Source organism: Hemitrygon akajei, chromosome 7 (genome assembly GCF_048418815.1).
Source record: "Hemitrygon akajei chromosome 7, sHemAka1.3, whole genome shotgun sequence".
Classification (NCBI taxonomy): domain Eukaryota; kingdom Metazoa; phylum Chordata; class Chondrichthyes; order Myliobatiformes; family Dasyatidae; genus Hemitrygon; species Hemitrygon akajei.
Window position 1 is genome coordinate 79638873 of NC_133130.1, and position 27296 is coordinate 79666168.

The 27296-nt window shown below is 41.4% G+C and overlaps 1 protein-coding gene across 3 annotated transcripts in view; it reads right to left on the reverse strand.

The window, feature by feature from the left end:
* LOC140730599 (BTB/POZ domain-containing protein 3) overlaps nucleotides 1-27296 on the reverse strand; it is an 80302-nt gene that overhangs the window by 25481 nt on the left and 27525 nt on the right. The window contains exon 3 of one of the 3 annotated variants that reach the window (XM_073051275.1): nucleotides 2130-2346. The exons of 1 other annotated variant lie outside the window; for it this stretch is intronic. In XM_073051275.1, the coding sequence (XP_072907376.1) occupies nucleotides 2130-2266 (137 nt within the window). In that variant the 5' untranslated portion in view covers nucleotides 2267-2346. Of the gene's footprint in view, nucleotides 1-2129; nucleotides 2940-27296 lie in introns of those variants that run through there. One more of the 3 variants, XM_073051274.1, reaches the window with a different exon arrangement.

Below are 27296 nucleotides of genomic sequence, written 5' to 3' on the forward strand. Positions count from 1 at the left end.
TATAAAAGCAGCGAGATGATGTTACGATTCTGTGCAATATCAGTTAAGCCATGGTGTATGTACTGCGCATAATTCAAGTAGCAAGATAAGAGAAAAGATGTGATTGTGCTGGAGATGTTGCTAAGGGGATTTATGGGTTTGTAACAAGGACTGTAAAATTTTAATTGTAAGGGGAGTTGCACAGGGTGCTTTCGCTAGATCAGGAGAGACAGAGGGGAGATCAAATTGAGATATATGAAAATGTGAGGTGCTTAGATAAAATGAATAAGAATATACTTCCTTTAACAGTGAGTCATAAACATAGATCTAAAGTGACTAATAATCTGCTGGAGGAACTTGGCGGGCTGAACAACATCAAGACCCAAAATGTTACCGATTCCTTTCCTCCAACAGATACTGCTCACTTTGCTGAGTTCCTCCTGCAAATTGTTTGTTGCTCTAGACTCCAGCGCCTGCAGTCTCTTGTGTCTCCACTGATTTAAGGTAATTGAATCATAAGAGAAAAACAAGCCGTTGGCCCACTCAGTCTGTGCTAACCATCAACCATCCTACATTAATCCCATTTATTTTCCACAGATCTCATCCCCCCCCCCCCCCACCCACCACCAGTTTTGACTATTCAGCTTCACACTCGGGACAAATCACAGGGACCGATTAACCTACCAACCCACATGTGGGATGTGGGAGGAAACTACACCCACATTTCAAGGGAAATGCACACAGGCATCAAGAGGACAAGCATACTCCACATGTCAGGCTATGGTTGGATCCGATCTCCTACACTGAGAAGCCATGGTCCTATTAGCTTCACCACTGTGCTGTGCTGAATTAGTAGAAGAATTCAAGGAGAGTTGAGGAAATATTGTTGCAACCGGATGATGATAGTGATGTGAGGCTCGCTGACTTAAAGTCTGACAACGTCAGAAACCCTCAACACACCTGAAGCATACTTGACATGGAAATGAAGAACTGAGAGCTGTAGAACTACGTGGCTAATGCTGAAAGTTGGGATTAGGCTGAATGGCTCAAGCAGTTTGGTGTGGACACAACAGGCTCAATAGCCTACTTCTGCATGACATATTGGCTACACATTTGTCAACCTTGATACATTTAAACTGACAGTCCAGAGGGGGCATTCTGCTCATTGTACCTTCTTTCTTTCCAAGCAGAGAGGAAGACAGTCCCACCATTGCCCAGTCAGCCACCTCTCCCATACAACCACCTCCTCAAAACCCACACTCTACAATCTGGGTTCATAGTCCTGCACGTATTTTAAACACAATTCCTTTTTAAAATCAATTGTGGAAGTAACAACTATCACCCGTTCAAGAGGGTCCCTAGAAAATACCCGAGGAGGAACGAATTCCTCCGTTTCTCTCCTCTGCACCTTTAGCAGTGATTTTAAAACCCTGCCTTCTGGTCCTGGTTGCATTTTCCTGAGAAACCCTTTCCCTACCCCTCATTGGGCAGCTGGCAGGTTTTAAAGCTTGCTCCCACCACAGTTGTTATTTTAGCTGAAAGGGTTGTATTCAAGTTAACAGCCAGTGTATTTATTTTTAAAAGAAAAACAGAACTTAACCAATTTTGACAAGCACATTGCACAATCTTCTACCATTTGGGGGCAAATGCTTTTTTTTCTTGACTGCTGCTTAAGAGTTTTAAACAGACATCACCCATTAACAAAAATAAAGAAAAGCATCTATGTGAGCAGTTTCCTTTAAATAACAGCTCCTTTCTAGGGCTTCCATGACAACCAGTGCCAATTATTTCATCTCTGCCCTAAAGGGTATAGCATAGGAAAATATATTAAGAAAAAAATCCTTCTAAATCAAAAACCTTATCCAGGGCGGGTTGATTACTGTCAATTGTTTAGTTACAGTCAACAACAGTTAAATCCATGCCCTCAATGAATGAAGCAAATTCACAAGACTGTAAGTTTACAAACTGTTTCCCATCTAAAACGGAAAATGCAACCCGACCTGTCGATAAGATGAGGATCTGGAAGGAAAGATGTGCTTGGTTACCTGTAGGCTGTGATAGTTGAGGAAAAAGAGACAGCTTACTCGGATCGTCGGCAGACAAAACACCTTTTACCGGAGAGTTGCGAGTCGAGGGTCTCCTATTCTTACCTCTCTCGGATGGTGGGGTACAGCCCCTGCCAGTTAGTCCCCTGGATGGTGTTGTTGTTGTTGAGGTTCTGCTGATGACTCTGGACACTGATGCTGGGGCCGGCCACTTTCTTGGCGCTGTACATCTCCGCGGCCATCCTCTTCCTGAGTGTGAGTATCTCGTAGCACACCGGCAGCCGGCTGGCCTTCGATGCCTTCTTGGATTTCTTCACCGCCTCTGGAAGCATCAAGAAGAAAGTCAGACACTTCATGTTCCTGTTCTTGGCATCGACCATGGGTGCATCTGAACGGCAGCCGGGAGGCTGTAGGTGCAGAGGGAGCTAAAGTGGGCTGATGTTCGAGGACTTAAATTCTCCCCCGAATTTTCCTTGCAGGTATAAAGACCTTTACCCCACTCCCTGTTTTGTGCTCAAGTGTGATCCGAGGTCAGGAATCGCTGTCTTGGTTGTAACTCCAGCATCCTCATCCAGTTTCCACTTGTAAGCCTGCACTATTCCTTCAGCGGCGCGGAGCTGGGGATATTTCCGGCTACGGCTGACTAATTGTTATGAATTGGGTCCTGCCGCAGATCGGATTAAAATAAACAAGATTCTCCCTCTTTCTCTCTTATGTGCAGCTCTCTCTCTGTTGCATGCACTTGGTCGAATTTCTATTGAGAGTTCAGTTCTTGTTCTCACGGCGACTGTCGGATGATGTTTAAGTTACTGAGGATTTTTATTTTCCTCGGGGAACGATAAAAAGAAAGAAAACAGCGATCGAGATTGTCCTCCTGCAGACGGAGAGTGGCTACCAGCCAGCATTGGGAGCCCCGGCAGCGACTGGGCAAGAAACTATACTGACACCTACTGTAATACCCAGAGTCAATGCACAGCGCCAGCAGTTAAAGGGGCACTCGTAGGCAGGCATACACACGCCGCTATCCTGTGTCTCTGCACAAAGCTTCGTCTTTTCTCCCCTCGGCAGAAACACTACGTCAGGTTAACATCTCATCACTTCTTTCGGAAACCTTACATAATGTACTGGGGGACGGGTTCTCCCTGTGAAGGCAATGCATAGCCAAACTGGAATGGGGGATTATTGGGCATTCCCTCATCGATCACTGTTGTGACTGGGAATGATTCCACGTTTCGCTCTTTCGGGTTAGGTCAGCCCTGATTTGCGCTTTCGGTTCTGAGAAGGTTTCAAAGCGTGAAATTCCTCACCAGATTTGGAGCTCAAAGATCTTCGGCTGACACTCCCGCGCGATTCTGAGGGAAATTCTGCACCGTCGGAAGACATTAAACTACTTTCCTGGGCAGATGTGACACATCCCATTGCCCCATTACAATACTAACATGTGAGATTTTCACTGCTATCCTGGCCAATATTAAGCTCTAATATCATTATCTTGCTCTTTGTGGGACCGAGGTACAAAATTTGCAGGTGAGTTTTCTACGAAATAACAAAAGTACTGCATTGCTATCAACCTCCACGGAGTGCTCCAAATTCCTGAAAGGCTCATAATTACAAGTCTTTCTGCTATGGCACCCCTTTTCTGGACTGCATCCTCTAGCTTGTCCACAAAATTCCAGGCAGCAGGAACTGTGCGTCTGTCCTGGTGTGGGGGGGGGGGGGGGGGTCTAAAATGTCATCACTTATATGAGGCGAGAAGTAGGAGGTTTAGAGGGGATCTGAGTGTGATTTTTTTTTCACACAAGAGAAGGGTTGAAACCTGAATCAAGCTGCCTCAGGATAGTATTTGCATTTTAAAAAAAAATCTTAAAAATCACTTGAATTGCCACATTGGAACTTGGATGAGTATGGCATGTACTGTAAATGAAGAGTCAAATGGCCCATGTCTGCACCACTGTGTGATGCTGTGACTAGGAATCGGAATATTGGGAGTGGTTCTGGACCCAGATGTGGGAATGGAGCAACTATTTGTGATATAACATCAGGTCCTTTAAGAAAAAAACATAAAAATACAGACAAGAGAAGATCTGAGGATGCTGGAACAACCCAGCAACACACACACGCACGCACACAAACTGCCGGAGGAACGCAGCAGGCCAGGCAGCATCTATGAAAAAAAGTAGTCGACGTTTCAGGCCGAAACCCTTCGGCAGGACTGGAGAAAGAAAGCTGTGGAGTAGAGTTAAAAGGTGGGGGGAGGGGAGACAGAAACCCCAGGTGATAGGTGAAACTGGGAAGGGGAGGGATGAAGTAAAGAGCTAGGAAGTTGATTAGTGAGATGAGGTGAGAGAGGGAAAAGGGAATGGGAAATCAATGGGGGGGGGGGGGAGGTATTACCAGAAAATTGAGAAATCGATGTTCATACCAACAGGTTGGAGGCTACCCAGACAGAATATAAAGTGTTGTTCCTCCAGCCTAACTATGGCCTCATCACAACAGTGGAGTAGGCCATGGATGGACATATCAAAATGGGAATGGGAAGTGGAATTAAAATGGGTGGTCTCTGGGAGAAAACAGAGCTTTAATAAAGAAATATGTCACCCACGGTTCTCGGAAAATCGGCCTCAGCAAGAGAAGCTGCTGCGGTTCAGATTCAGAGATTTGTTAAAAGACACTGCAGACTATAAGCACAAGAGATTCTGCAGATGCTGTAAATCCTGAGCAGTACCCACAGAATTTTGAAAGAACTCAGTAAGTCAGGCAGCATCTACAGAGGGGAATAAACAGTCGAGGGTTTGGACCGAGGGCCTCCATCGGGACCAGGAAGGGAATGGGCAGAAGTCAGAACAAGAAGGTGGGGATTGGGGAAGAGGGTGAGGAGTACAAGTTGACAAGTGATAATGCTGTAGACTGTTTGCTCTGCTGTGCTATTTGAATGCAATCTGCTTATGGGCTTTACTGTAAAACTCACCCCACCACTGAGTCACTGGTGGTGCAATATGAATTCTGCTTTATATTCAAATATCATATTGATACTGAGTCCATAACACACAGATATGACTGAACATAGCAGCACATATGGACATACAGATTGACATTTTTCCATTCAAGATCACTGTGGTCTGCTCTTGAAGAGGTTTTCTTTGTATACAAGTAGACTGTGAGGAAATCTGCATACAATTCGGTTTGTTACACGTTTGCAAAAGCTACATTTCTACTTTTGAAGACAGCTATTCTTGATATTAAAATAGCACTTGTTCATTTTAGGAGAAATAATCAAAAGTAGTTGGTGGAAACGAAATAATTCTGGTCCTCTTCAGATCAAGCTCCAGCGAATTTCAAGCCTATGACTCTAGTGGTTGTGCCCGGGTCACTCAGTAAGAAGCACTCAATCTTGCTTCTGGCTCAGGATGTTTATTGTGCTGGCTGATGAAGAGCACTTTATTTGACACAACAGGAAGTATTAAAAACTCTTTAAATGGTAAACTCTGCTGTTCAAATTAAATAAAAACTGAGAAGGAGAGGATCAGGGGTGCAATCAGTGTGATCTACAGCCGACTATAATGCATTGCCTCCTCAGTTATCAGAAGACTTTTCTGGAACATTCATTGAAGATGATGGAAAGATACAGGCACACACTAAGTACTGTATAATGGGTTATCTATTCTCTAGGAAACATATTAATAAGTCTTGTATGTTTTCAATTATCTTTCAGAAACAATCAGCCATGTGTGGTGATGGAGTTTAAGCACAATTGTCTCTAGTAGAATTGCTACAAGGTTCACAGGAAGGAGGAATTGCCCTCTTCAAAAGCAGATTAAACAAGCATCCCCCAAAGTACTTAGTCAGTCTCTTGTAAAACAGGTCATTTGATGTGCATGGAGTTGGTTATGTTTGCAGTTAATAGCCCAAAGACTAACAATGAAATGGACATAAAGAAAGAATTGCATTTCACAGCCACTTTTACAACCTCTGGACCTCCCAAACACTTCCCATCCAATAAAGTGTAATCACTATAATTAAGATCAATATGTGCACGGCAAGTTCACATAAAAAGCATGATCACGATCAGAAAATCTGTTTCGGACATGTTGGCTAAGGGGTAAACATGAAGCTGCAGAAACCTCCCATGCTCGTCTTCAAAATAGGTCTGTGGGACATTTTCTGTCTACCTTAGAGGCATACTGCTTACGGTCCATTCTAAAATAAGGCACTTCTTACAATGCAGCACACCCCTTCTGATGCAATGGGGTGACGGCATAGAGAACTGCTCCAGCACACGCTGAATGCTTGAGAAACTCAGCAGGTCAGGCACTTGGGTTCATTCCCCTCCATGGATGCTGCCTGCCCTGCTGAGTTCCTCCAGCAATTTGTGTATATTAGTCCATACTTCTGGCATCTGCAGTCTTTCATCGATATTTGTTGTTTATGTTAGTGGAATAAATGCTGGCTCCTGAACAGCTGCACTTTTCCTCTCTGAAAGGGTACAGGCATTTTGATTAGCATAATTCAAAACTTATGAGAGCCGATCATCCTGAAAATTGAACTGCCACATTCACAAACCCTTAACTCTACCTCTTCCAATATTGTCCCTTTCAGAAGTCCTTTTTGTATTACCGTACTTTGCTCCATTCCATTGCTTTTGACTTCATCCCTGTATATTGTATTTATTTTTTACTGTTTACACTGTGAGTTTCATGCAAGCAAAGAATTTCACTGTACCCTGGTATAAGTGAAAATAAGCTATTTTAACCTGAATATAACTCTTTTTTCTCTCTCTGGAGATGCTGCCCAACCTGCTGAGAATTTCCTGCATCAGCAGTATTTTGGATTTGTTTTCCTTTGGTGAGGTTCCTGTGTGATGCTTCATTTAAATAGTTCTACTTCCTATTAATAGCAAACAACATACAAGGTCTAGAAATATAATTAGCTGTGCTAGTTTAAATTCAAAGCTATCGCAGACCATGCAACTAGCATCTTATACAATTGTTTGCACTTGTAAGAAAAAAGTATACCTGCTCATTATATGGCCAGAGCATATGCTGACATCATAACTTATTTTGGTTGTATTTTATGACCTTCAACATTCATGCTTGCTTTCTCTAATAATTCAGGTGTGGCAGATCATGCACCACCTTACAAATGTTCTTCCACGAGGAGGTTGATTCCTTTTTTACAACACTGGCATAACCAATAAAGGCTGTTTAATACTCCAGTGGGTGAATCATTTTGTATATAAATATGCAGGAAATTTCGCTATTAGAATCTCAGCATCAGCAGCAGTACGAATTTCAATGATTTATATCCAAGACATCCAGCAATCTACAGCCTAACTGGATGTTCTACGATTTTCAATGTCACAAATTGGCTGTTTATTTTCCACAAGTATGCAAATTTTGGAGGATTTTTCAAATCAAATTGCATTTTGCTGTCAATATAGAACTTTGCAGTGAGTATCTGCAGGCTGACTATGTTTTTTAAAAAAGTTGCATATTTTACTTCTACTAGCACGGATTGTCCTCCCAGAAGACGACAACCTTGTCATCCTTGTCGTGGTTTGGAGGGTTGTATGCCTTAATGACTCGGACAGCTATGTGGGCTGGAGTCAGGGCTTTGTGCTTTGGCTCTTGGTAGGGTCACCCATGCCAAACAGGTTAAAAGGTAGAGGCCAGACTAAGAGTAGTCCGCCAGTCCTCGAGGTTTGGGAGTTCAGCTCAGGGCTAACAACTTGACCGGTAAAACAAAATTGTTACAGAAACAGCAATGAAGAATCCTTCTACATATGAGTGTGATGGTATTCCTGAGTTTCCACTTGGAATTTGCATGACTGACGGTAATGAAAACTGAGCTAATGACATGATGAAGGAAGCCCTGAGTACTGGCAGAGATGGAGGACCTTGATTACTGCCCTAAACACCAACACCATAATGGGCAGTAAAGAGCACAGATTGTAGATGCACAAGGAATACTTAGGGTGCATCATACATATGCATGGTTGATGCTTTTAACAGGTGAGTAAAATAATGTTTTGATCAGAATTCTACCAAACAAAATAAACATTAGGCCAACGTATATTAAAGTGCACAATGGATGTAACTAATACTGTTGAAGTGTAAAAAAAATGACTTTCCTGGCATCAAGAGCTTCGACTGGCAATTATATTTGAGGGTGTGGGAGAGAGTTTGGTGGGAAACAAGGTTTTCACTGTTTGAGTTTATTCTTTGCAGCGTGATGTTCCAAATTGGATGGGACATGGAGTGAAGTAAAATGGTTTTACTCATCCATGGCACAGATTTTCTTTTTGAAGAAAAGACAGAAGAGGAGAACAGGAATACCTGTATGTGTTACTGCACTTTGTATGTAATATGGGAGAGAAGAAGATCATTGCTAGTTGTAATAATTATGCCAGCAGCTAACTGATTCAAAATTACGTATGGTAAAATATGCAGCTGAAGCACAGAAAATAAAAATTAGACCATAAGATATAGGAGCAGAAGGTGGCCATTTGGCCCATTGAGTCTGCTCCATATTAAGACTTTCTTTACTGTAAGATTAAGTGAGGGGGCAGGCAAGTTATTTCTTAATTGGAGGTAATGGCAAAGGATAAAACTATTAAGGTACAAACAAAAGAAATAAAAATGTGAATAACCTCTCAACGAAAATCTGAACTGGGATCATCTCAAACTAACAGTGTGTGCTCATGTAGTGAGTCTGGCTGCTGATGCTGGGAGCAGTGGCAGCATCGTGGGTCAAGGAAGACTTCTGTATGATCTATAATCCCTGGAGCTGAGCGCTGGTAATCGATGTGTGGATACTCCTCCCCATATCATAGGTGATATCACAGATTCACTATAAAAGGCCAGCTGGCCCAATTACTTTTGCAAGTAGTATCCCACAAGTGTGATTAAAATTGATTTTTTACACATAATGTAACCAGCCTCCAGTCACTGCAGTTTTTTCTCTGCAGAAATTACCCTGTTTTTATTGGGAGATGTTGCTGTAATTGCTGTCAAGAGTTTTCTTCCCTCTGTTCTTTAAACAGACTGTTTTCTGAATAAATTGCTTTTGCTTCATGCACAATCCACAGTTGGTCTGAGCTTACTGAGATGGCACATCCTGCCCACTACTCATTGGCTGGCAGTGATGTCACTAGAAACTGACCTTTTGATGCCTTGCCAAAAAGACATATTGTCATCACTCCCAAGTGAAAGGTAAATCTCACCTCTTTTCCGACATACTATGCAAGGCTAAGCTCATGTCTGAAGAAAAAGATAGGGCGATAGATGATGAAACGCACTGTGTCATTTTGAAGTGTTTTGTGGAGTTCAAAATGGGACATAACACCACAGCGGTGTAGGTAGTTGTGCTACTGCTTCATAGTTCCAGTGGCCTACGTTCAATACTGAACTTGGTTGCTAACTAGGTGGAGTTTGCATATTTGAGTTAACTCTGCTGCTCTTTCCAGAGATTATGTCTGATCTCCTGGGGGTTTCTAGTATTTTGTCTTCTTACTTCATATTTCAAGCATCTGCATTTTTTTTCCATTACTTCAGAACTTCATTTAATGATGTGATTTCTTTGGAAGCAGGAAACTGATGGGTTAAAAAAATGCATTGCTTGCGTGCATTCTTTAGGCCCTTTTCTCTTTGGACAGGCTATCTTCACTGTTGTGCAACCAAAACACGATTGAATTTCCTCCAGATGTTCCAGTTTCCTTTCACATCCTAAAGACTATAAGACATAGGAGCAGAATAAGGCCATTTGGCTCATTGAGTCTGCTCCACTATTTAATCTTGGCTGATTTATTTTCCCTCTCAATTCCATTCTCCTACCTTCTCCATGTAACCTTTGATGCCCTTTCTAATCAAGAACCTAGCAACCTAAATATACCCAATGAATTGACCGCCACAGCTGTCTGTGGTAATGAATTCCACAATTTCCAAAGACATTCCTTCTCATCTCTAAAGGGATTTCCTTCTATTCTGAGGCTATATAGGTCACAATGCTGAAGATATGTAGGTCACAAGTTTAAATGGCTCCTGCAAATTGCCTTAAGTGTTTCGATGAGTGGAGAATCTGGGAGGATGCTGATAGAAATGTGGGGAGAATAGATTGGGATTAGTGAAGAATTTATGCAAATTGTGCTTGATCATTTAATGGCTTGTTTCTAAGTAGTATGACTCTGAATGCTGCAATACAAAAGACAAGTCTTTAATTTTTAGACCATTTGACTTTGCAGGTGCAATTACCAATTATGCCATTGGCATTATAGAGTTTAAAGTGATGAGGTGCTAAAGCATGACTATTGTAATTACCAAAACAATGACTTTGTGTACTTGGGGATCATGAGAAAGCAACAATAAAGGCGAATGTGATGTACATTTAAGGGCACTAGGTTGAAACTGTAGTCATCCACTGAAATCAACACGTATATTAGAACAATCATCAAGATATAAAATTCCCTTTTCCCAACTGGGCATGTAAATACCATAAATCATCAGCTAATGTAGTCAACAGGCATTTTCTTTCCTACAACCACCAGTAGTGTGAAAACTTCCCTCAAGTGGCAGGAAGTCAAAATAGTTTCCTGCTCAAACCCAGCACAAAGCCACATCACCACCTCCACTTTGGCAAAGTGCTGTGAACTATTTCAAAACCTGGGCCTTTGACCAGAAGCATTCACACTGCTTCTCTTTCCAAAGATTCTGACCAATCTTCTGGCTGTTTCCGGCATTTCCTCTTCTTATTTCAAAATTTCAGCATCTGCAGTTTTTTTCATTTTCATTATTTCAAACCTGCACTGTTTAGTGATTAAATTTCTCTGCAAGGGGGAAAATGACTGATGTAATATTTTTTAAAAAGTCACTTCATTTGCTTACTTTGAATTCTTTTGGCCCTTTTCTCTTTTGATGTGTTCCCTTCACTGTTGTGCAACCAGATACTTTTATCTGCCTTCAGCATTATTCTGCTCCAGACATAATATGAGGCTAGCTTTGGCAGGGCCAGGGTAATGGTAAAGATAGTTGAGAAGTCATCTAATTCATCTTGCACTTTGATGCACAGGAACATTTGACAAACATTGGCCAAGCCCAACTAGCTTAGGCAGACACCTTTGCCAACATGTATCAGTTAAAACAAGCTTCTGTAGTACTATGTAATACTATTACTTTTAAGTCTGACATTTGGGGCACAGGATAATCAGTAGCCATGAGGTTTGGAGGAAGGAGTCATGGAAGCTGGGAGTAAGACGTGGTGAGATTCACTATGGGGGATATAATTTCCATAGTCAATTCTATGGAATACATTCTTGCCCAAGAAGGATGCTAGCAAGATATTCAATTCTGTCCATTTGGAAACCCAAACCCAATCACAGACAGTGCTGTTTGTCCAAGTCAATACAGCTTTCAATTGCAACGCCACAGGAACTGGATTGAGCAGCATCTGTGGGGAGAGTGGTTTTGAAGGAATTGTCCACATATTGGGTTGAACCCCTGCATCAGGAGTATAACAGATATTGATTCTTTTTTCCCAAGAACCGGGTGAGAAGGATGAGAGAACATAAGGATTCACCCAGTTAGTACAATGGGTACCTACGCTTCTCCCAGATTTCCTGGCATCTTTCCCAATGGGAAGACACTCCAGTCACCGGATGGCTGCCTGATTTGTGGCAGTGAGCAGAACTTTACTCAGGACTCTTCCTGGATTCCTTACAGCAGATATGATTCAGTCTGATTGAGCAATTCCTTCCTGCTGGCTTTGTGCCAATCTGAACATCAGGTCACAGAGAGGTAACCAGGGGAAGCGCAGGATCCCTGGGGAACATGGGCTGGTCTAGAACTATCACCTTACAGGCAGCAGGTAAACCTCAGTATTGTTACTCCTTCCTGGATCATTCAAGAGCATCATGGCCCTGACTGTCCATCAGGATTTGTAGTTGTGCTGCTCAAACTTCACTATGCTGAGGGACCAGCCCTTCCCATCACCAGCAGGACAACGGCAAATACAAGGAGAGGAGGAAGTACAGGAGCAAAGGGATGACCAGCAAGTCCACTCAGCTGTCAACGATTCCCACAGTAACTATCGCAAGGCCATTTCTAGTGAATCAAACTTCCAATTCCGTCTACATTGTCAATCCTATTACCCTTAGCACCTGTAGCGTCTGTTTCCCCACTTTTAGCCCTGTGTAGTGGGTCTTAGTCTGATTTCTGGGAAATAGTAGCAGCAGCAACAGGACAATATAACTTAGTAATCTACTAACATTATCCCATCTGTGCTCACTGATCATCAGCAGTAATTAACACCATCTCACCTATGGTGTCTATTTTTGATGTTCTTCTAGAGCTCCAACAGGGGCTGGGATCAGAGAGATGCAATGTTGCTGGACTCCCATTGAGGATACAGTGAATAAACAGTCGCTCAGGGCTACAAGTTCCTGTCTGCACTCTGCAACATCAGCCTGGACTGTAGAGACCTGGCTTGGCTGATGGATGCCGGGGGGGAGTAGAGGCCTGCTGTCACCCTGGGAGAGGACAACGGCTGTCTGCCCAGGGAAGGCAAGGTCCGTGTCCTAGCACTGCATTACACCTCTCCACAGGACCTGCTCATGGATGAGGCACGACACTCTTCACCAACGTTGAATCCCCACTGAGCCAAAGTGGTGGCCATGAAAACTTCTTAGCCTGCAGGAAACTGCAAGAACTAACAGTAGATACTCCATTATGCTGGTACTGCTATCACGCTGAAGGAGAGCTGACCGTAAGTTCTATCAAGTCTTCATTGTCTGCTTTTCTCTGTGCTTGCAGCACTCTGAGGGGTGGCATGGTGACCTCACAGTTGCCACAACACTTTACATGCCAGCTGTGTGAGATCAGGGTTTGGCTCCTACCACTATCTATGAGGAGTTTGCATGTTCTCCTCGTGACTGCGTGGGTTTCCTCTGGCTGCTCCTGTTTCCTTTCACATTCCAGTGATGTGCCTGGAGTTAGTGAGTTTGTGAGCGTGCTTTGTTGGTGCTGGAAGTGTAGTGACACCGTGGGCCAGTAGAATCCTTGCTGACCTGATTTGATAATACAAACAAAGCAGTTCACTATGTTTCAATGAACACGAGAGAAACAAAACTAAAACTTGAAGTTAAACTTTGTGCATTTCCTTGTAGGTGGTGCCGGTCAGCCAACTTTCTGTGCACAGGGCACCTCGAGCTGGAGTATGGCACCTCCAGAGCAGAGGTGGTACATGGGCTCACTCACTGGCATATGTGGCAAACTCTGCTCTCCATATCGTGTACGGTGGCAAACTCAGAGTGGTGCCTGGCGTGAAGAGGCATTACAGCAGGTCTCCCCACCCCTACTCTTTTCTCTTTATGTGGCTCAGAACCCTTGATCTGAAACTAAAGAAAAGGACAAGGTTTAGATTCAAGTTTGAAGGGCAAGAAAGAGAGAGTAAATCAAAGAGGGACACGTTCAGTGAAGATAGAATTAAGGGTAGTGATGGTCTTGCTTGTGTCACTGCTCTTCCCAGTCACAGGGACTAACAAGTCTCCTCAGGAGAAAAAGGAGCACAGGAAACCTGGTCTTCTCTATTTTCTGTCCACTGCCATGGTTTGAGCACAACATTCTCCTGCAAGAAAGAATGGAGGCTGTTAATGGTTGTCCTGTGTAACATTCAGAGAAAGGGCTCATCTTGTTCACTTAGGTGGTCACGATTACAAACCTGGTGAGACAAGTGCAAAGTGTGTGCGCAGGGACTGCTCGATTCTGAAGTTAAGCAGAAGAGGTTAGTAATGGGTAGTGAGGCCACAGCTAATAGTGATCTGAGGAGCCAGGAGTTCAGATGAGGGTTAATATCTTTACTATGACAACTGTGACATCATTATTGAAGTTTTTTTTCCCCACTGCAGCAGAAATCCTGCAAGTAACCTCAGAGATATTGTAAAGGGGAAGCCAAGACAACTTTCTGAACTTACACCTCCCACTTTTGTCACCTGTTGTAATTTCCTTTTGGACCAGGCCCTTCTAGTTTTCATCTGCAAACCTGTGCACTAAAGGCTACAAGTTCTATTCACTCCAACATCACGTCCTTCTATACACGTTGATCATTGTGAACATTCAGTTACATTTTCCGTTATGGTCGAATATAACAATGCCTTAGCTAGCCACTTTGGAAAGAACAGAAAAGACAGCAATGTAGGTCAACTTACCCCACAGAAATTTTGAAGACATGGCTATATTTAACACCATTCAAGGACTAATCCTTATGATGGAAAATAATTTACAAGGAATTAATATATTGATAAAGCATTTTATACAATATTCAGCTATCATTTTATTATTACATCAATAAAGAAAGATGAATTGTCTTTACTGAGACAGTGAGTTGAATGTGAAATTCTCTACCCAGGAAGTTGCTGTGGAAAACTGATTTCACGCTTCCATTTGAAATCAGATGTGAGAAATGGGAAGAATTGATGAAACACTCGATAGAGGACAGATAAAATTGGAGAATATCTTCATGGAGTATTAAACAGTTACAAACTGGTTGGGCAGAATGGCTATCACTTCTGTGGAGCACATTGTGAGTAATTCCACACGTACAGGGTTGGGATGGGAAAACAATTTTATGAACTCCCACCACAAAAAGGAGGTACTTCCACACAGATGAACTCAGGTCTCTAAACTTTAGTCAGCTAACCTACCAGCGATCTGACACTAAGTAAAATTTGTAATCTATAACTCAAAGCTCTATACCTAGACTGCCTGCAGCGTGTGAGTATACCATACAATTCTTTATAGTTCTTCTGTATAGAATTAAAAATAAAACAATCTGTGCAGAAAAACTTGGATTCAGAAGGGAAAGAAAAACAATACTTCAAACTGGCTTCTATCCATTCATCTGCAAGCTAACAGCTGGGCAAACGGCAAGGACCACTTGCTATCTAATTTAAAAAAAAACAAGATTCTATTTTTTGCAGCTCTGGGTGGTGTTCGTTTATCTAGAGACCATAGCACCTGGTTCAAGATCTTATGGCTAAGGCAGGGACAACTTTTCAGTATTAACATTGTCAAACCTTCTTCAAATATGGTTTAATTAGGGTCAAAGAAAACAAGCATTTTATCATAGGAGATCACAGCTTTTTTGTTTTACTTACTTGATCCAGGAGCACTGAGCAATGAGGTGTTGTGACTGCAGAGGAGTTAGACAGATGGGTGAATGTGACTGAGGTACAGGAATGGAGGGTCACTGATACCTCAGGATGTAAGGCTTCAGAAGGAACTGTGGAATGAAACACTATTTCTTCTAATAATGGGTGTTGGGCTACCAAATTCATTGGGAAGTTTACAATGAAAGTTGTAAATGCACAAAGCTGGTATTTGGTGGCTATAGAAGTTGCCATTGGATCATTGGAGCCTCCCTGCTCTCTATTGTGGACCTGTACTCTTCCAGGTTGAAGAAGAGGGCGGGGAACATCATAAAGGACTCCTCCCATCCTGCGCATGGACTGTTTGATTTGCTTCCGTCTGGTAGGCGCTTCAGATCCCTCCAGACTAAGACTAATAGGCACTGGAGAAGTTTTTTCCCTACTGTGGTCACTTTGCTGAACAGTTAACTGCCAGTTAACTGCCGGTTAACTGTCGGCTAACTATTACTTGGATTGCACTACCTGTATGTATAATCTATATTTTCATTTATATTTATCATTATTATTGTTATGAGCAGAGAGACAACATCTGCCGGAAGTAAATTCCTTGTATGTGCATAGGTACTTGGCGATTAAAGTCTGATTCTGATTCTGATTCTGATTATGGTAAGAATGAGTAAACAACACAATACCTAGAACCACCAGAGACAATAAAAAGTCCCATGGAATGTTAGAGGAGCATCATCAAACCTGGAGTTGCTACTGCCTCTATTAAGTTGTAGGAGGACAGGTGATCAAAGAAATTTAAAGTTGGAGAGGTAAGAGGTTTAGCAAGGGAATTCCAGGGAGAATTCACAATGCAAGCAAGTGGTAACAGTTAAACTGGAGAAAAATCTCCAACAGATGGAAGTCGACAGATATTAAATAAAGTTAGGCAGGCAATTGTCTTATACAAGGAAATGCATACCTGTACCCAGAACAACTAGAGAGAAATTTTAAAAATCCCTAGAAGCGAAGGGTATTGAATACATGAACTTGTCAGAAGGGCTCCAACTAAAGGCCAAGGTTGCCAGAGCTCCAATAAATTAATTCCCAACTAAAATAGTTTAAATATAAAGAGCATCCATCTAGTAAATTTTCCCAGTGTAGATTACTGGGGACTGATGGGTATGTATAAGACAGACCAAGTGCAAGTTAAAGAGAAATAAGTAGAGAAATTGAACAAATGAGAATGAGCTGATGTGGGCCTACTGGGCTGAATGTCCCTCACTGTAATCTCCACAAGATGGTATAATTCTTGAGAATTTTTGTGTGTTCAATCTCTTCCAATAATGCTATATCGTTTCTATAGCAAGGAGAACCGAACCATGCACAGAATTCCAAATGTGGTCTAACCATGGTTCAGTACTCCATGCTTCTCAGTGCTGTAGTCACAGATAGTTTGGCAACAATGCTAGCTGAAATGCTTTGATCTGTTTAATGCCAGCCTCAGCTGAGCAGGGTAGTTAAAAGGATTAGTTGCTCAAAAATTTGTATACCATTCTTATCTCCTGTGCAGAGTACCAAGCACCACATAAAAGTTTGCCCTGACATTTAGATTCTAATGGAGAGGTGCCTTCAGAATCAAGTTTGTTAAATTTTGAATAATAAATAGAAACTGCATGATTCATTCATGGTAATAAAAAAAGGACCCTGAAAACAGAAATAAAGTGGAGTGTTTGATAAACTGATGGATAATATGGCTTGTCAAGCATATATACAGGTGAATCCTAAACATTTACTGAAATGCCAAGAAAGCTGGTTTGATTCCATTTACCAAATATCAAATAAACCTATCTCTATTTTACGTTAAAAGGCTCAAAGGGGAAAGAGACCATGGCAGAGAGTTCAAAACAGAAGGAACTTGCATTTATGATTGTTGTTTAAAGTGTTACCTCAGCTGCAATGGTGCAAAATGACGACAGACTTTTATACTAAAATTCACTATCCATTCTAGTTAATCGAGAAAATGGGTGCTTTAAGATCAAGACCCCACACCCGGCAGAAAGGTCATGGCCTGGCAGTCAGCAGTGATCCCTGTCCTGCTCTGTGGCTCTGTGACCTGTACTGTCCACTACAGATATCTGAAGACTCTCCAAATGTGCCAGTGTTGCTGCCTCATATCTCTCTCTCTCTCTCGCAACTATAAAAAATATTCACTCACCCACCCCGTAAGTTTTCATGTTTTATCGTTTTACAATATTGAATCACAGTGGATTTGATTTAGCTTTTTTTGACACTGATCAACAGAAAAAGATTCTTTCATGTCAAAGTGAAAACAGATCTCTACAAAGTGATCTAAATTAATTACAAATATAAAACACAAAATAATTGATTGCATACGTATTCACCCTGTTTAATATGACACATCAAATGATCACTGGTGCAGCCAATTGGTTTTAGAAGTCACATAATTAGTTAAATGGAGATCACCTGTGCGCAGTCAAGGTGTTTCAATTGATTGTAGTAAAAATACACCTGTATCTGGATACACCTGTCCAACTGCAGGTGAGTCAGTATCCTGGCACAAGCTACAGCATGAAGACAAAAGAACACTTCAAATAACTCCATGAAAAGGTTATCGAAAGGCTTAAGTCAGGCGGTGGATACAAGGAAGTTTCCAAGTCACTGAATATTCCTTGGAGTACAGTTAAGTCAATCATTGAGAAAAGGAAGGATTATGGCACAGCTGTAAATCTGCCTAGATCAGGCCATTCCCCAAAAACTGAGTGACAGTGCAAGAGGGGGACTAGTGAGGGAGGCCACCAAGAGACCTATGATAATTCTAGAAGAGTTTCAAGCTTCAGTGGCTGAGGTGAGAGAGACTGTGCATACAACTGTTGTCTGGGTGCTTCACCATTCACAGCTTTATGGGAGAGTGGCAAAGAGAAAGCCAATGTTGGAAAAAAAACCTCACATGAAACCTCGTCTAGAGTTTGCCAGAAGTCAGCTGGAAGATCTTATGGGTCAGATTATATCAAAATTGAGCTATTTGGCCATCAGGCTAAACGCTATGTTCAGTGTAAGCCAAAGACCAGACATCATCAAAAACACACCATCCTTACCGTGAAACACGATGGTGGCTGCATCATGATGAGGTGGAGTTTCACTGCAGCAGGCCCTGGAAGTCTTGTGAAGACAGGGTAAAATGAATGCAGCAAAATACAGGGAAATTCTGGAGGAGAACCCAATGCAGTCTGTAGGAGAATTGTGACCTGAGAGAAGATTTGCTTTCCAACGAGACGGTGAGCCCAAGCATAAAGCCGAAGCTGCACAGAAATAGCTTAAAAACAATAAAGTTAATGTCCTGGAGTGGCCAAGTCAGAGTCCAGACCTCAATCCAATTGAGAATTTGTGGCTGGACTTGAAAGGGACTGTTCACTCTCAATATCCGTGCAAACTAACAGAGCTTGAGCAGTTTTGTACAAAAGAATGGGGGAAAATAGCAGTGTCCGGATGTGCAAAGCCGGTAGAGACCCATTCACACAGATTCAAGGCTGCACTTGCTGCCAAAGGTGCATCTACTAAATACTGACTTGAGAGAGGTGAGTAATTATGCAATCAATTATCTTGTGTTTAATAATTGCAATAAATTTGGACCAAGTTGTAGAAATTTGTTTTCACTTTGACACAAAAGAGTCTTTTCTGTTGATCAGTGTTAGAAAAGCAGTATTAAATCCACTGTGATTCAATGTTGTAAAACAATAAAACATGAAAACATCCGGGGGTGGGGGGTGAATACTCTTGATAGTGTATATATCCAATGCCATAGCACCTTGCCAACCAGAAGAAGACCCAGTTACGCCTATTCTCTGTTATCTGCCCATTATGTTATTTCCAACACTATGAGCCTTTACTTGCTGCAATAACTTTTGATACAGTGACATATTAAATGCCTTCTGGAATCCCAAGTTTACAATATCCACTGGATTCCTTCATCTGCAGCAGTTGCTTTTTGAAATACTACAATAAATTGGTCAAACATGATTTCCCTTTCACAATGCCATGGTGGCTTTATCTGATTACCTTCAATTTTTAAAGTATCACTATGGAGAATACAAATAACATCATAAAATGGATGTTAATTGGGAATTGGAAGAGAGGGAGAAGCTTGGGAAAATCATACTGTCAACAAAATGGTACTCAGCAAATTGTTGGAACTCTGAACTGTTATGTCTCTGAGTCCTGATGGATTTGCTAATAGCTTCTCCAATGCTAAGTTAACTGGCCTGATGTTTATCACTTTCTGTCTGTCTCTCGCTTTATGAACGAAGTAGTTCCCAGTGTCAGACTCGTAGAGCACAGAAACATCCCTTCAACCTAATGGTGCACGGCGACCAAAATGCCCTATCTAAGCTGATCACTTTGCTATTATTTGTCCCATAAATCTTTCCAACCCTGCTAACCTTTACAAACCATCAACCTGTCCAACTGTATTTTATAAGTTGCCTCAATTACTTCTTCTGACAGCTCATTCCAGGTACCTACCACCCTTTGTGTGAAACAAACAAATTTCCTGAATCTAGATAACATTGGAAAAATAAGGCCAAACCATTAACTATCTCAAGAGATTCTGGAGATGCTGGAAATCCCGAGCAGCACACACAATATGTTGGGGGAACCTAGCAAGTCAGGCAGCATTCATGGAAATGGGGGCAAAAGAAACACAGTTGATGTTTCAGGCAAAGACACATCATCAGGAATAGAAAGGAAGGGAGAAAATTCCAGAATAAAAAGTTGAAGGGAAGGGAAGGAGGACAAGCTGGAGGGTGATAGGTGAAACCAGGTAGGTAGGAAAGGTCAAGGACTGGAGAAGAAGCAATCTGATAGGTAAGGAGAGTGGACAATGGGAGAAAGGGAAGGAGGAGGGTAATCAGAGGAGATGGTAGGCAGGTGAGGAGAGACTGGGAAATAGAAGATGGAAGGGGGAGGGAAAGATACCGGAAGGAGAAATTGATGTTTATGCCATTAAGTTGAAGGCTACCTAGATGAAATATGAGGTGTTGCTCCTCCACCCTGAGAGAGGCCTCATCATGGCTGAAAAGAAGGCCATGGACTGACATGTTGGAAAGAGAATAGGAAGAGGAATTAAAATGTTGGCCACCAGGAAATTCCATTTTATTTTTTTGGTGAATGGAGCTGAAGTACTCAACAATGTGTTGACTGTTTGGGGCCCTGAATGGAGGTGAATGGTGGGGCTTGCTTTTTTGTCACTTGCAGGGACATGTGACAGGAGGGAGTTTAGTGGGGAGGTACGAATGCATAAGGGAATCTTGGAGGGATCCCTGTGGAAAGCGGAGAGTGGCGGTGAGGGGAGGGAGTTAGTAAAGATGGGTTTGGTGATAGGATCCCATTGAAGATGATGGAAATTGCGGAGAATTGAGTGTTGGATATGGAGACTTATGGGGTGGTAGGTGAGGACAAGAGGATCTCTCTATCTATTAAGGAGGTAGGAAGATGGGGTTTGCCACTTCTTTTAAGACTTTGAGATGAAGTCCATAAGGACCTAGGGACACATCAGCCAACAATTCTCACAACATTTCTATGTCGATTGTAATTTTTCTGAGTTGCTCAGAATTCACCAGGCTTGTTCACTACTGCAGTGCATGGTATACCTACGCCATAAATATAGAAATAGGACTTCAGATTCGATAAACAAATGATCAAAGTCTCTGTAGAAAGACAAATGAAAGTGGTCTCGAATACGTAACGCATTTATGACATCACAATGGCTCTCCACTTCAGAGACACAGAAGATAAACGTTGCTTCATGTTTACTCGAATTAGTTGCATTGTAAGACTGGCCAGAGTGAAAAAAATGCTTTTGAGTTTTTAAAATGTAAAATTAAACATGAAACAATATCCAGAAAACTTCCAATTTGATTCAGTATATTTAATTTGGGAAGGGAAAGGATTGTATTGAAATTGGTCCCTATATCATTTTGCAACTATGATAACTGATATTTTAATCATTTATTGCCATATTTACCAAACACAGTTTTCCAAATCAGGTATGTCTACTTTCGAGGTATTAAAATAGTAATTTATTTTCACTGGCGCATTAGAGAATGGACAGTGTGGTACTGTACATGACCCCCTGTGCATTGGGGTTAGTTGTGTTTGATGCACAGATGTATGGAAAACACAAACCCAACAGGACATTTTTGCAACTCAGTATTTTGCCCTCAGCCATCTGTTATTTCACATTTTATAGAAAGTCTGCAGAAGAATGATTTTCTCAAAAAGGTGTGCTCTCACACAGCAGCAAGTAGATGGGTCTGTGATTTGTGCAAGTTTTAGCACTTCAAAAACACAGTGCAATTCCCTGAAATATCAAACTGACTTCGAACAGATACGTATTTTGTGCAGAGTGAACTTCATTATGCATGCCAGCATTAAAAAGCGAATCTGTGAAGAGCAAGTTTTATTTTAGAAAAGAGATTCACCTCAAAAGAAGACCCTTTGCAAACTGCAAAAGTCCTGCTTGACTTTATTAATGAGACAAATCTTAAAAGAAGTGAAATTTTGATTATTTTTGTTCTAATAATGAGTAAACAGGAAATCAGCTGAATTAAGCATAATCACTGATCATGTCAATATGGAAAAAAATCAAAGTGCAAAGTGCTTTTATCCCTGTATGAATGAAAGCCCAAGCAATGGTATTTAAAAATCAAACAGCAACTGTTGAAAATGAGGCTTGGTATTCTGCAGTGAATGACTTTCCAACTAACTCAATCAAAGCTTTTGGATAATCTACAAGGCTTTTGTAATATTATTGTAGATAATATTTTCCATATGCCTGGATGATTGCAACAACCATCACGATGCTTAGTGCTGGTTGAGAATCCAAAATCCTAAAACCTCCGAAATCCAAATTGTTTTTGAGCGCTGACCACAAGTGGAAAATTCCACAACATGCTGGGAAGGTTCCCAGGCGATACTCAGGTCTCTGCGCACCGCAGACAGTTCTGAGAAGTGGTGTCACATTTTTAACGAACAGAAAAATAGAAAAGCACTGCATAAAGTAAAAAATGAAGATCTCAACATGTATTGTAAGAGTGGATTTGGATTCAGCGTCAGAGTGAACACATGCAGCTTGATGGTATGCTGATCCTGGAACAGGGAAAGATCTATCATTCCTAACTGAAATGCGAAAGTAATTGCGAATATTCAGCAGGCTGGCTGCAGAACTTTAAGAAAAGGCATGGCATCAATTTTTTAAATATTTGTGGTGATCAATCATCTGCTAATCACGAAACAGCAGAGAAATACATTGAGTTACCAACATCACTGATGAAAATTTAACACCAGATCAAGACTACAATGCTAATTGTTTTTTTTTACCATTCGTAAAACCTAAAACAAATACAAATACAGTTGGCCCTCCTTATCCACAAGGGATTGGTTCCGGGACCCCCCGCGGATACCAAAATTCGTGGATGCTCAAGTCCCTTATTTAACCTGTCTCAGTGTGGTGGACATTAGGACCCAGCGGCAGAGATCTGAATCCGCAATGTTTCTGTTCATGAAAATAATCATGATTGCGATTGAAAATAAAGCAATTGGAAATGGGTGAAATGCCATCGGTCATTGGAAAAGCGTTAGGCTACAGTCAGTCAATGATCGGAACAATTTTAATGGATAAAGTGAGAAAGGCTGTGCCCCAATGAAAGCTACAATTACTACTAAGCAACACAGTGGTTTAATTATTGGGTTTGGGGTTTTTGATCCTCACATCAACCCGGCACGGTGGAGAGCACACTCGATAGCGGTCTGTCACTGGATCAAACTCGGGAAGAAGTTCCCGAGCCCGGCGCTGAAACATATGTTCTTAAGTGTTTTATATGCAAAGAAAGGTAAAATATATACTATATACTAAGACAAACGTTTGACTAACTGATGTTAAATAATACTGGATGGACCTGTTCTGACATACTTAGTAAGCGAACTTTTGATTTTTTTGATCCCGATCCACGATAACTCACGCACATCCTCCCGTATACTTTAAATCATCTCTAGATTACTTATAATACCTAATACAATGTAAATGCTATGTAAAATAGTTGTTATACAGCATTGTTTAGGGTATAATGACAAGAAAGAAAGTCTGTACATACTCGAACAACAAGTGCTGGAAGAGGACTTCCAGGTTTTCCCGATTTGCGGTTGGTTGAATTCGCGCGTGTGGAATTTGTTGATAAGGAGGGCCGACTGTACAGTGTACTGTAACCTTTTAATCAAAACATGACATCGTAGGTGGAGAGTGAAAGCCTGCCATTGTTGGTTGTAGTCCAACAACTGCTGTGCTGCTTTTGTTGCCCTGCACACATTATATTGTCATTATTTTAATGGTAAGTAATATTTTTTACTGTTAAATATATATGTGTGATCAACGAGTGTAAAACAAAGACTGCTTACTAGTAACACACAAATTCAGCGTTGGAAATTATGGTAGTCCCAAACATTATATATTCCAAAATCCTAAAGAATCCAAAATCTGAAACTCTTCTGGTCCCAAGCACTTTGGATAAGAGGTAATCAACCTGTACTATCCTAGACAATGCAGCCCACTTGACTAGCACCTCTTCCACTGAGAGTATGCAATCTAGCCACCAGCGGTACATTGTGACTGCAGGGTATCCAATCTGCAAAGTGCACTGTAGCTACTTTCCAAAATTTATTTTTTGACTATATCTTCTAAAGCCACAACAACTACCATTTCAATATGTCAGTGGCACATTCCAGGCTGCAGGAGTACTGTACGTGCTACGAGATGCAGTGAAGCTTGGTGCAGCCACCACAAGGCCTCAGTGGGTGAAAACCACAGAATAAGGTTCTTCTGTTACTGGATAGGAAGGGGCCAGATTTGGGTGAGGAAGCCCCTCAATTATTATATGGTGGAGACCATATGAAAATAATTCTTATTATGAATAAAATGTATTATGATAAAAAGCTACCATTTTGCAGGACAAAGATTCCCATGATAATGGAAAATAATTTGCACAGTAAGCCTCTGGGTACTGACCAGACGAGGAAGTAACTCAATGCCAATGGTCAAACAACAGTTAAGTAACACAGAGTGTTATTTACCACAAGAGGAACAGAGCTGTGCTCAAAGAGAATCAATAGTTTCCAAAGTAGTTTGGGTTGATGTACCTTGAACTTGCCCTGAACTTTTAGCAATCTGGTAACTGGAGTGATTGATGTGAATTCTCAGAGGGAGGGGAAGAGAGAAAGGTTGGAGGGAAAAAAAATTGACCAGTTTTAACTTGGATCTAAAGAAGCATAGGATGCAAGTTGAGAAATGCCCCTTGCCTTAACGAGCAAATCCATGTGAACACCAGCTGATATATTTTCCTTCCAGGTTAATCACTCTTCCTGATTTGGTAATATATGGCCATGCCTTCAATCACCCTGTACGTAAATCCTGAAATCTACCACAACAGTGGGAATGCCTTCACAACAAGAACCAAGGTGCCTCTCCACAGTCTTTTAAAAGGATGCATGCTACATGCTAAGCTTCCTTGTGATTCCCTCACCTCATCTGTGAATTTTAAAAAAAGAGCTTGTATGAGATGCTTACAGGTCCATCAGGCACACTCTGAATATACATACTGCCCCCTCTCTTCTTAGCCAAAATGGAGGTGTTTGATAATCTACCTAACAATCACACCTGGAAACTGCACTACCAAGTGGCAGGGATGTTCATGGACATCATTTTATAAAGCCACTCTTTTTCTCTGACTGCATTTGGCTCATGACGTTGTCTTGTTTTTACTTGGTACCTTGCAGGGGTCACTAATTCTGTTAGTTATGGTCCCCATCTTTTAAAAAATATGTGTCTTGTCTGAAGCAAAATGCTACATACTTGAGGCCAAATCTGCTTTGAAAAGCGGCTACACCGGCAACTTACTGGTTGAGACACAGTGGCAATGTGTCTACAGTTATAGAAAATGATATGCATAGCAAGACTGGGCACTACCCTGATGAGGAAGGAAATCAGCACCACAGGTTAAGCATCAGGTAATATGTCAAAGTGCAAATAAAACAGTGTCCTATTTACCTCTACAGCAATGGACCTGTGCGTGAAGAGAATCAGTAGTTTCAAAGGCGGGTTGGATTGATGTTGAGCATGAAGTTTTTGCAACTTGGTAACTGGAAGGATAGATGTGATCCCCAGAGGAGGAAGGAGAGAGAAGTATAACAAAAATGGAAAGAGAAGTACAGTGCTTTGAAAAAGTATTTAGCCCCCACAACTACTTTCACATTTTACTATCTCGTTTTCTAAATGTAAAAGATATTGAAGTAGGATTGTTTTGAGCTAATCTACAAATCATTGTGCATCATGTCAAATCAAAAGAAATATTCCAAAACCTGTCATCAATTAACTAAAAATTAAAAACCACAATGGTGAGTCTGAAAAAGTATTTATACCTTTGTAAATACTATGCTAACTTTCCTCAGGTGGAATAGTTTGTATTACCTTACCAACTCACTAGGCTTGTTGATGTGGAAAATTGGAGCATCACCTGTTTTGAAGGAAATCATAAGAATAAATACCCCCTCTTTCTGTAAGTTCCAGTGGTATGGTAAATTTTCAGCAGATCAAACCAAAATAAAGACAAAAGAGCATTCAAGACAAGTCAGGGAAATTATAACAGAGAAGCACAAATCTGGGGAGGGTACAAGACTATCCCAAAGGCACTGAACATTCCTTGGAGCTCAGTGCAGTCTATCATGAAAAAGTGGACAAAAAATATGAAACCACAACCACACTGCCTAGGCCAGGCTGTCCCTCTAAACTTAGTCACTGGAGAATGGCCAAAAATAATTCTGAATGAGCTGCAGAAGTCAGTGGCTACAACTGGAGATGAACTTCGGGTCTCCACAATCTTTAAGGCCTTGAACAAAATGAGTATTAATGGAAGAGTGGCAAGGAAGAAGCCCTGGCTAAAAAAAAGCATATCCTTGCCCGTAAATAGTGTCACTCAGAACCTTGCCCGTAAATACTTTGTAAAGTGTCACTCAGAAGATAATGTAAAGATGTGGAAGAAAGTCTTGTGGTTGCATGAGACTAAAGTGGAACTTCTTGGCCTCAAAACTGAATGGTATGTAAATGGTGTGTAAATCTAATATGGTGCATCAGCCAGGTATTCCTGTCTCTACTGTAAAGTATGATGGAGGTACAATCATGCAAAGTGGATGCTTTTCAGCAGCAGGGGCTGTACATCTTGTCAGGATTGATTGGAATAAGAACGCTGCTAAATACAGAGAGGTTCCAGATAAAAACTTGCTAGCCTCTGCCAGAAAGCTTAAACTGGAGAGGGGAAGTTTGTCTTTCAGCAATACAGTGACCCAAAGCACACTGCTGGAGCAACTGTGGAGTGGCTTCAAATGAAGAAAATTGATGTCCTGGAGTGGCCCAGGCAGTCCTGACCGTAAGCCGATTGCATATCTCTGGCAAGACCTCAAGAATACTGTCCACCTCCACTCCCCAACTAACCTAGCACAGCTTGAGCAATTTTGCAAGAAGGAATGGGCAAATGTTGCTCCATCATGTTGTGCACAGCTAATGGAGACTTATCCAAAATTACCACTGGCTATAATAGCTGCGAGAGGTGATTCAGCTAAGTGCTGAGCATTTCTGAACTGCTGACGTTTCAGTATTTGACTTTTTAGTTTTTCATGCTTTATAATTTTCCCTGGTTTTTTTTGGGGCTCTACTGTGAAAAACGAAGCATGTGATTCACAAACAAAGTTTCTCGGTTAAACTGATCAAATTCCCTGGATGTAATATTCATTTATGTGAACAAAGGGCTGGGGGCTCAATACTTTTTCCAAGGCACCGTAGACTGTCAGGTTTTGACTAGATCTAACTCCCCCAATAATTGTAGGTCGTAAACAGAATAAGGATCAGATTTATCGTCACCGGACATGTGTAGTGAAGCTTGTTGTCTTCAGCAGCAGCAGTTCAATGCAATACATGATAATACAGAAAGAAAACCAAATTAAATTACAGTAAGTATATATATGTATATTGAATAGATTTAAAAAGTGCAAAAACAGAAATAATATATTTTTAAAAAAGTGATGTAGAGTTC